Raw genomic sequence first — 11,811 nt, 5'->3', positions numbered from 1 at the left:
TTCTCTTGACGGCTAGCTAGCTTGAAACACGTAAGTTTTTCATCGAAGACAACATCTAATGTCCTCGTAGAGATACTAACGTTCGAAGTTAATTCACTGAAATTAAACGGTTTGTAATGTTCGAAAGTTGTAAACGTTTCTGGTCAACGTATCTGTAGTTTTCCTATTAATAAGTATTTATTACTGTTATAGCTTCTAGGTTTATAGTATATTAACTGTATCAAACCAACAATATTCTATCTTTCTGCGTGTTGGTTAATAAACGTTAAGGAAAGGTTCTAGAAAATTCATTTGGCCCAACATACGCTAGAGTTTTGGTAAAACATATATTGTTGATTTTTGTACTCGAGAATCTTTTAGAAATTTGGAGAATAGATCAGACTTGCGCAATACCCATTTAACATTATAAGTTACGAATATTTTTAAATGTATATTTGTTTCAGTTAAACCGTTTTTCGATAGATGTAGTGATCAGAGTATAGCTAGCCCATTGTGTAGCTTTTTACTTAACTTTAAATAACAGCAAAAGTATCCTAATAAAAATAGTTTGTTTTTCTAGAAAAATCCCCTAGTGGACTAAATGCAAAATAAATTGTTCAATAACTTTCACAACAAAAATATCAAGAGTCATACATATAGTTTTGAATTTGTAAGTTGGTATAACAGTTTATAGATTATAAATTTCTCTGTCATAAGCCATTTAAGATGCTTGATTTGAAGTTCCATCTAGTGATCAGAATCTGATAATTTAATATATTTCTTCTCGTCTTATACATTGTGTGATGTGATAGCGAGCGTGGCTTTTATGGACATAATATTTTTACATGTAGTGAGAGATCTTCTTTGAAACTTCGAGAATCCTCTTTACGTTGTGAAGCCCAGAAAGCGAATTTTTTAACATGAAACTAAATGACGTTGAGTACTTTAGTTAATTATAGACCTCAAGAATATCATTCCATCAGCCGAAAAGTTGTTAACATGGAACAAAGAAATGAAGAAGAAATACTGTCTGTGTTTCTTCAAACCCCACAGACAAAATTCATTTTTTCTTTTTTATGTTGGTATTTTTCCTGTTTCAGAAGTTTGGTATAAAGCTACATACATATATCACTTCTTAATTTTGAACTAATAGAACTGTTAGAATAGAAAAAAGGCAACTAGTCAAAGCATCTTTCGCCAACTTTTTGGCTACATTTCTTTGACCAAATAGCTAGATTTAACACAAAGTAAACAGACCGTTTTTATGGTATCGAATGATAAACCATGATCTCTTCGATTTACAGTCTGAGTCCACTAACCATCAGGCCACGTTTGGCCCATATGTATAAAAACCTGACTCCGGGTTGGCTGTGTAGAAGGTTCAGAATTATTAGGGAGACGAATATCAGCAAGTAACGAAATTATTGATACATCTACAAAAACTTTGCTTTGAACAAGTGGAGAGTGGCTTTTTACTCTTTCATTGTTGAAATAGTTAATATCTATAGAAAAGTATTACGATTTTATTAAGACACTACAGCTCTGAAATTTTAAATGTTACCTTTAAAAAGCAAACTTTAAAAGAGGTGTTCATAATTTAGGAGTACTAAATAACAAGAGCCATATATTGACACGTTTCTACAAGTGCTTTTATTAGTAGTGCTATTCTTATGTAAGGTCTCAGTAAAAAACTATTTGCAGCATTTATTAAGATACTTAATTTTAGGTGTTGCATATTTAGCCAACTCGTGAGCTCAGGTACAAGAGGAAACTTCTTGTCGCAAAGTGTGTGTACTCTACACGTGGTAGCGCTTCCCCTCATGGGAAACTCATAGTAAAGAAAATCTTGTAAAGAAGTACGATAAGTCTTATTGCCATACAATCACAGATTCCCATAACTCAAGAATATCATCATACGTTTAGCGTACATTGAACATAAGTTTTCTTCTGTGACTCAGTATACCATACAAGGCAAACTACGTCACCTACTAATGAGGCTACTAATAATAATAATTATCTACATCTTACTGAACTTTGGTGGCGTACCCAGATGTTCTCAGCACGAGACCACTAGGAAGTCATCAAACACTTAAATCTTTATCCTTTCACCTACGACCCGGTATGGCCAGGTGGTTAAGGCACTCCACTCGTATTTTAGGGTCGTTGGTTCGAATTCTCGTCACACCAAACATGCTCGCCCTTTCAGCCGTGGGGGCGTTATAACTTTACGGTCAATCCCATTATTCGTTGGTAAAAGATTTGTTTGTTTCGAATTTCGCGCAAAGCTACACGAGGGCTATCTGCGCTAGCCGTCCCTAATTTAGCCGTGTAAGACTAGAGGGAAGGCAGCTAGTCATCACCACCCACCGCCAATCTTGGGCTACTCTTAAACCAACGAATAGCAGGATTGACCGTCACATTATAACGCCCCCACGGCTGAAAGGGCGAGCATGTTTGGTGCAACCAGGATTCGAACCCGCCACCCTCGAATCACGAGTCGAACGCCTTAACACACTTGGTCATGCCACGTTTTTATTAATGATCGCAAAACTATTTCAAGTGTAGCTAACATTCTATCATCCTACTAAACACAGCTGGCTCGTTAATATAAAAACATAAGTGATTTTATAACTGTAAATTAAAAGAGTGTGTGTGTGTGTGTTTTCTTATAGCAAAACCACATCGGGCTATATGCTGAGCCTACCGAGGTGAATCGAACCCCCGATTTTAGCGTTGTAAATCCGGAGACATACCGCTGTACTAGCGGGGGGATATCGGGCGAGCATGTTTGGTGTGACATGGATTCGAACCCGCGACACTTAGATTACGAGTCGAACGCTATTAACCTTATTAACCATTACTATTACTATTAACTTTACAAATTTTCTTAAATCTTATAATACTATGGCTGACATAAATGCTTAACTTCTATTATATTGGCCCTCCAATGGCTCAAACTTAAAACGCTAAAAACCGGGTTTTGATACCCGTGGTCGACAGAGGACTGATAGCCCATTGTGTAGTTTTGTGCGTAATTCAAAACAACAACATCTATTATATTGTAATTTAAATTTAGAAGTTAATTAAATGTAGAAATGTATCAAACTTATGATGTTTGCCAATAAGATTCATAAACACAGTTTTCCTTTTTCCAAATATATATTAATATAAAAGCAATAATACAATTTATAATAACAGTTATTATAAATAATATTTTATATTTAAAGTTTTACAAACTTACGAACAATATTGAGTCTTCTATCTGATCCGGAACTTCTTTAACATCCTGTTGAGGGTTCACGATGAGGAATTAATTTTCAGTTGAAATTGGCAAAGTTCACTTACCGGGGAATCAGTTAGCTCTTCGATGATCACGAGTGAGTTTTTCCACTGTTGAAGTTATATAACGTCTTCTTAAAAATACTAAAGTCCAATGTTAATTCGCTGAAGTTAATCGGTTTGCAATGTTTGAAATCTATAAATATTACTGGTCAAATATCTGTAGTTTCCTAATTGGTAACACTATGTAATAAAATTTTTACTTTTTCTTGTTCCTGGGCAGAAAGTGTTATTTCCTAATTGCTTATGCCTAAAGTAAATGGAAAAGGCCTATTTTTCTCATCAAACTTTGCTTTTGTGACCTGGGAGCATATAACAAAAACATGATGGGAGACTATATTCGGGGGCTGATGCGTGAAAGTGATTTACTTTACAATCGCAAATCTGGAAAAACTACTCACTTCTAAACATTTTTGTATAACTTTAGTATAAATACATGTAAATTTTGATTCATATGTTGTTTTATTCGGATCTTATGTAAATGAAAATGTGCAAATTTGCTCCTTTTTACATAGAAAATAGGGTAATTTCTAAATTTCATTATCTTGGTCACAAAAGCAAAGTTTGAAGAGAATAATGGCCATTTTCTATACTTTTACAGCATAAGCAATTAAGAAATAACACATACTAACCAGGAACAAAATTTGTGTTACATAGTGTAAGTGTTAACCATAGTTATAGCTTTCGAGGTTTATAGCACATCAATTGTAGCAAACCAACAATATATACTGTATCTTGGCCGTGTTGGTTTATAATTATTCAATGAGATTTTGGACAATTCAACTAAAACAACAATACTGGCGATAACTAGTATTTACATATACACATAGTACATTGTTGAGTTTTACACTCAACAATCTTCTACAACTTTAGTAAATAAGGAGGAATTTTGCAATAGATATTTAACAATATAGGTTACATGCATTTCTAAGTATTATTTAGCTGTAAGAAACATCGACATTAGAATAACTATATAATAATAAATCAGTCACATGTTATATATAGTAGAGCAATACTAACTTAATAATAATAAACATGGATTTTGAACAGCAGTCATTAAAGAAAAATCTTATTATGATGGTGGATGACTGACATTTTTTATGCGAATTTACATGAATGATATTTATGGACGAATCTCACGTAAAAGGACAGGTATATCTGTTCTTCTGTATCGCACCCTTTGCCATGAGATCACAGAACGTACAAGTACATCACTATATTAGAACGTGCATTATGATATCCTTATTGTTATAATGATAGAATGGTGTAACATCACTGTATTTGACATATTCTCTAACAGATTCTCAATTCTATATGAGAAACATCTAATTCTTACAGCTACAATCAGAGTTTTGTGTTATATCTCACACGAAATATATAACTGCTTGTTTTCACTATGTTCAAATATTTTATGACAATAGAAGAGGTTGTTTCTTAAGTAGTGGTTGTTGACTATTTCTCATAGAGATTTATCATTTGGTTTTACTTTTTGGGGAGTTCCTTTGTTTTACATTATACGTATATGTGTTTGTAAAGTTAAGGCACAAACATGCTTACACTTATAATTTATGAGTCTATACTTTGTGGTGAGTATGTTCAATGTTATAATCATCTCCAAATAAATTATTTTGGTGAGTGTCCTATTTGTTTTATTCATGGAGATGTGTTTCATTCACACAATCATTTAATTCAACATTAAGATATTCCTAGCGGTGTGAGTTTATAGACATATCGCTGTGCTACTGGTGGGCAATTATACATTTAGTTTAACCACTCATGATAAACTTGAGAGACAAGCTCAGTAAGTATGTAAGAAAGTTACTAAAACATGGACGAGATACACACTTACTTGAAAATTATATACATAAACTGCATTAACAAAATTGGTCTCACTAAGGGAAACATATAAAACTTGAAACATCAGATAATAGATTAATGCTGATATTTGTTGCCAATATTACAAGTGTTAAACGTTTTCCATCAGTAAACGTGATGTACGCAGTCACAGCTTCCCCTTTCTCAGAATATGATGATTCTGAAAACGATATTTAAATTTCAATCATTTAATTCAACATTAAGATATTCCTCAGTTATTTACTAACAGAGGAAGTTGATAAAATTCAAAGTTCAATATGGCAGGAAATTTTTCTATGAAAACAAAAGTAGAGCAGGTCAATTATAATAATTAGTATAAATCACTGTTTATTATTATACATTAACTACTTATAGATGTATATATATTTATATTATATTTAATGTTGAGAAATAAATTGTTCAAACTTTACATAAGTATTTATATTTTCTACATAACTTAAAACAGTAGATTATAGATTTAATATTTACTATACTTTAACTTAACTAGTGTTGGTGAGGTTTTGTATGTTATTGAATTTAAAAGTTACTAAACATAGTTTACTAGTTCTTTCACTCTGCATATGAAACGTTAAATGTGTGTTCACGATATTCAATTTTCAATATTTGATGGAACAAAGTATCACACACACTGAAATATTTGTTAACAAAACTTCGGAATACACTAATTTAAAATAAAAAATAGTAGCCTATATACATCTAGTTTAGTATTTTATGATAAATCTCGCCCATGAATATCAGATAAGACATTTTAACAATGTTAGAATAACGTGTGATATGTTATCTTTGCCCAGATTTTATTATTCGTTTTGTCAGTTGCAATCAGTGTTCAATCTCTAATGTCACAGATTTGAAGAAGCACATTCTAAGCTTCCATAAAAATCGAAGGTTAGATAATTGTATATCTTTTTCTTTGTTTGTTTAGAATTAAGCACAAAGCTACACAAGGAGCTACCTGTGCTCTGCCCACCACGGATATTGAAACCCAATTTCTAGCGGTGTGAGTCCAAAGACATATCGCTGTGCTACTGGTGGGCAATTATACATCTAGTTTAACCACTCATGATAAACTTGAGAGACAAGCTCAGTAAGTATGTAAGAAAGTTACTAAAACATGGACGAGACACAAAGTTACTTGAAAACTCATATACATAAACTGCATTAACAAAATTGGTCAAAGTAAAAGGTAAAAGTGAAAATCCGCGCTCTTTCAAAAATATAAGTAAAAATCAACTTCCTGTGGAATGGAAAGCGAATAATAAAACATGGATGGCAACTTCTATATTCGAGGAATTTTTGAACAAATTAAACAAAAGAATGGAACAAAAAAATAGGAATATTCTACTTTTTCTAGATAATGCAACTTGTCACCCAAAAGTTTAGCTTTCAAATGTTAGTTTAGTCTTTCTACCTCCATGTACAGCATCAGTTCTACAGCCACTAGATAATGGAATTATACAGTGTATAAAATTGAAATACAAAAAATTGATGCTTCAGCATATTATTGCAAACATGGACGACTGTAAGAGAGTATCTGAAGTGACCATGAAAATTGACGTGTTAAATGCAATTGCATTTTTAAGTCATTCAGTCAAATGCGTCAAAGATGAATGCATAATAACGTGCTTTCGAAACTGTGGATTTATTCTTGATAATGGTGGAGATTGTGGAGAAGTTGTTTGTTATGACGATTCTAGTGAAATCCAAACTCTGATTGAGACGATTGATGCAGATGATTCTGTAAACGTTGACAAAAATGTTTTAACATAAACTGATGAAATTAATATAAAACCTATAATAGAATCGCAAGCTGGTAACAGTGTAAGAGATACAGAAGATGAAAAAAATGGAAAAGATACTGAGGAAATGGAAATTCCTACTTCATTACAATTGTTAAGTTATATTAACATAATCAAATTGTATGCAAAAATGAAGGGGGAAAATGAACTTCATCGAAAGGCCATAGAATTGGCTTTCTCTTTTAAATGCACAAGAATTTTTAATTTTTTTTAGTTTCGTACAAAGCCACTGCGCTAGCCGTTCCTAATTTAGCAGTGTAAGACTAGAGGGAAGGCAGCTAGTCATCACCACCCACCGCCAACTCTTGGGCTACTCTTTTACCAACGAATAGTGGGATTGACCGTCACTTTATAACGCTCCCACGGCTGAAAGGGATAAACATAGCATAAACAATATAATAACTTTATTTACAAACGTCTTACTTCCCTTGAGTCAAGCAAGTATAACGTTCCGCTCAAAAACGAATGTTCACTATCTAAGCCGGAAAGCCTGCTTAAGCCGGAAATGTTTACTCGGTCCCGTGCGATTCCGCCTTAGATTGGTGTTACCTACCAGCTTGTTATACGTATCCAACATTAAATGATTTGTGAGTTATGTAAGTATAACAGACTACCTGAAACAAAGTAAGTGCTATTATTGTATAATGATGTTCGCAAGGATGGATAAGTAATGCACTTATTTTACTGATTTTATTGTACATTTAATATTGAATATATACAAATTTATAAGTCACTGTATTATATAAGTTTGTTCATAAGTCTTCTAGTGGATGCTTAGAAAGAATTATTAAAATAGCAAATGTAGATTAAGAGGAAATACACTTAATACTGTAACGCCAATTAAAAATATCGTTACTCATATTTCAACATTATAATATTATTTCTTAAAGTTCATAATGTATTGTTTTTTTTTTCTTTTAAATGAACAGAAAAAATATGTAATAATTACAATAAAATAGATTAGTACTAATTCCGTCTAGATTCTAACTGTAATAAAAAATTATTCCAAAATTAGCTGCTTTATTTCTTTTTCTGTGACGTGACAATCAGGATAAAATTCTTTACATTTATTCAAAATCGATGCGATTGCTTCTGCTCGCGGTAAAAGAGACAAGCCGTCGTTGAAGGCTTTTTCGTATTTTCTAACAATTTCGCTTTGGATCTCTCCCGAAGTGAACCTAAAACGATAAAAATTCATCAGCGTTTATTACTACAAAATAAACACCTTTTTTGAAATATTTCTTTGGACTAAAACGTTCCCCCTTACAAGCTTTTAGCTATTGAGATTTCATTATCTTCGTTTAAACTTCTAGTTGCAAAATATTAAAAATCTACATATGTAAGTTTATAAATTGAACATATAAAAAACTAAAACAAGACATTACAATAAATTATACGATGACATTTTTCTCAGTATTTAAAAACTGTCATTTCTGTTCTGACCTTCAAGATGTATGAAATAATTTTTAATTTAAATTGTGTTCAACAAGTATGTATGAAACCGAATGTTATAAGCTACACGCGGATGTTTTGTTAAAAATAGACACTTGATAGATTTATTTATACTGTAATGTACAAATCTGATTTTTAAAACTGTTAGTTTAATTATGGTAGTTGCTTGAAAACAACAATAATATATGGAGGTTTTCTATCAAATACTTTTTTCAACACAAACATGAGAAGAAAAATACAATTCTGAGAAATAGGAAAAAATTGAATTGAACTAAAATGAGGAAACGGCAAGAAAAATATGAATCAAAGAATATTGCAGATTTCGAAGAATTAATATAATTCAACCAAAAATCCAGGAAGAATAAAAACGAATATGAGAAGCTAATTTAAAACTATTTGCTTTAAAAAAAAAGTTGAATTAAGTTTGGGAAATGGCAACAGACAAATCAGTTAAAGAATTGGTGCATTGAGGTAGCTATAGAAGAAATTAAGGTAATGAAGATGCTTGACTGGTACGTTGAGGCCTTTGTGAATCATGAGGGGGCGCTAGAATCCCGCATTGAAGAGTGAATATATTATGCTAATCATAATAAATAAAACTGGATACTATATTTAACCATTAGATAAAACCTGATCTGAATTATCAATGCATCTATAAACAAAGTTAGAAACAGACGAAAGAAAACATTTCAGCATCTTTTACTGGACAATACCAGTAAATATTGTACAAATAAAATAAACCAATAACAAAGAATTACAAAACTTCAATGTCTGTTATAGTGAAGTACCTTAATTACTGAAATAAAGAAACTATTTCTTTTTGCGACAGTGTTATTTAATAATCTGTAATTTCAAATACTCTAACAAGTTGATATTTTCGCTTCACAGATTTATTCAGAAGTAGGTAAAAATTAAGATCGTAGGTGCTGATAAAATATTTACTCTTTCATTAATTTATAATTTTTATCTTTTATCCATTTGATAAAGATATTGTGACATTAGTTAACTGAACATATATTTTGGTATCTTTAGGATTCAGCTATAGATTTATTTACAATCTTACCTTAATGCTTTTTGCAGTTTTTCTCCAAACAGACCGTATGAGGACGAAGTAAGTGGTATTTGACAAACCGTTCTTTGCACGCAAGTTTCATTAGTACTCGCGACCAGTCGGGAGATGGCATTTTCGAGATAATCTATGTCAGCTTCAGTAACTAGTGTGTAGTCTTTTGGGTTGGCTCTCATGTTTGGGATTATACGCAGAATAATAAGAGTTATCAGCAAGAATTTCATTGCAGGATTTTCCATTTTGAACTAATAACGTGCTAAGAAATAAAAGAAAAAAAAACATTTAACATTACCTTACGGTTCTGTTATCACAACCACTTACACACTCTTAACTTACCTGTTCACAACTTGAAATGTAATGGACTTGGAAAAAGATTGGTTTGAATTTCGCGCAAAGCTACACGAGGGCTATCTCCGCTAGCCTTCCCTAATTTATTAGTGTGAGAATAGAAGGAAGTCAGATAGTCATTACCATCGATTTTGGCTACTCTTTTACCAACGAATAGTAGGATTGAACGTCACATTATAATGACCCCACGGCTGAAAGGGCGAGCATGTTTGTGGCGACGGGGGATTCGAACTCGCGACCCTCAGATTACGAGTCGAGCGCCTTAACCACCTGGTCATGCCGGGCCTCTTGAAAAAGGAAGATACTTTTCAATCAAAACAAGAAGACAATAATTAAAAATCAATAAGATCTGAGTGAAAAACTAATAATTATTTTTTTTGGTGTTTTATCAGTGTGTTCAAAGTACTAAAAAAGAAAATAAACTTAATATTACGTTCGAGAAAAATTCGTTTGTTGAATTTCGCGCAAAAGTACTCGAGGGCTCTCTGCCTTCCTGATTTTGAAGTGATATACTAAAGTAATCACCCACTACTAACTGTGGGGCTACTCTTTACCAACGGAGAGTGGAGTTGATAGTAACATTATATCATCCCTACGGCTGGAAGGGTGAGCATTCTCAGCGATCGATTTCGACCCGAAAGTTACGAGTTCACGTGCTCTAATTACCACGTCATTACAGAATGTAACTAATATCATGATAACAAAAACCAAAAAACGAGACGTCTCTAGTAAAAATTTGAAGTATAGAAAACGGTATTGTCACTTAGTGGTTTTCAGTAATAAATATTTGATATAATATTCATTCATGGTTATTTAAAAAAAAACAAAAAACACCACAGAATCATTGACTTTTAGAGCTTCTTGATTAAAATACTTTAATTTTAACATAAAAAGCAGACATACTATAACATACAATGATAACTTCACTTACCAAGCTTATCCCTAAAGTATTTCTATCACAGCACGATATTTATACCCAGTTGTGTAACAATGGAAAGACAGTTAGAGATTGGTATTATGCAGTAGGGCACTGATATCAACACTATTGCACAATATTTAGGTCAAACTGAATAAGTTCGTATTTACCGCCTTGAGCTGGCTTGCCAACTTCCTTGTTGTGAAACGCCTGCCTAATGGGCTAGCGTCATGAACGTGATAAAACAAGATTGAACACAAACAGTCTGCCACAGTAAAAGTATACAGCTGAAATTAATACATATATATATGTGTATACGTATATTGTGTAGCTTAGGTATTACTCAAGAGACAACAATCCTTTTTTTTACGAACGACGTATACATATGTATATATTATGTAGCTTAGATATTATTTAACAGACAACAATCCTTTTTTTTACGAACGACGTATACATACATATATATTGTGTATTGATGGCGAAGGTGGCTCGTCACTTAAAACAACTTATATTTTCTAATATAGTAACTCATCTCTGTGTAATCTTTAAAACAGTGATTTAAAAATTTAAAACCTCTAGAATTATAATGCTAAAAAATATGTGAACTGAAATACTCACATAAAATCAAAGATTTGATCAACACCACTGACGAAAGTAATATTTACTCAAAGTGGCATTATAGTAATATAATTGTCAGTTCTTTCTTTTCTAACGAAAATTTTAGCAGAAACTAGATTTTGATAGTTTTCTTTCTGTATATATTTTTAAATTTAGTTATCTATACTGAGCATTTGTCATGACTTGGTGGTTAGGACTATCATTTCGCAAGTTCGAATGTCGTCACAGAACAAGCTGTGGAAGCCTTACAAGATGACAGTCAATTTCATTTTCGTCGGTAAAAAATTAACCCAAATGTTGACTGTGGTGGTGTTGACTAACAATTTTCCCTACAATATAGTAATGAAGTATAGGTCCTACTGTTAAAAGAAATAAACAAGAATTAAAACTACAGGTGCAAATTTATAAAAGTTTATATA

The 11,811-nt window shown here is 32.3% G+C and overlaps 1 protein-coding gene across 1 annotated transcript; it reads right to left on the bottom strand.

Moving 5' to 3' along the window:
* Nucleotides 1-7,662: 7,662 nt before the first annotated feature.
* On the bottom strand, nucleotides 7,663-10,991 carry LOC143232747 (uncharacterized). The gene is made up of 3 exons (XM_076468547.1): nucleotides 10,790-10,991; nucleotides 9,505-9,766; nucleotides 7,663-8,167 (listed from the first exon to the last, which is right to left on the bottom strand). Exons 2-3 carry the CDS (start codon nucleotides 9,747-9,749, stop codon nucleotides 7,990-7,992), a joined length of 423 nt encoding a protein of 140 aa, XP_076324662.1. The 5' UTR covers nucleotides 9,750-9,766; nucleotides 10,790-10,991; the 3' UTR covers nucleotides 7,663-7,989.
* Nucleotides 10,992-11,811: the final 820 nt, after the last annotated feature.

This window comes from Tachypleus tridentatus, chromosome 11, assembly GCF_004210375.1.
Source record: "Tachypleus tridentatus isolate NWPU-2018 chromosome 11, ASM421037v1, whole genome shotgun sequence".
Classification (NCBI taxonomy): domain Eukaryota; kingdom Metazoa; phylum Arthropoda; class Merostomata; order Xiphosura; family Limulidae; genus Tachypleus; species Tachypleus tridentatus.
Note: the sequence above shows the minus strand (reverse complement) of the source record. Positions and strands in the feature narration are given on the sequence as shown.

Bases quoted from the DNA above. Each gene is read 5' to 3' on its own strand.
- LOC143232747 (XM_076468547.1), bottom strand. From the start codon at position 9,749: ATGGAAAATCCTGCAATGAAATTCTTGCTGATAACTCTTATTATTCTG. The intron at 8,168-9,504 runs GTAAGATTGTAA...TTATCGTTTTAG, and splicing joins AAACTGCAAAAAGCATTAAG to GTTCACTTCGGGAGAGATCC.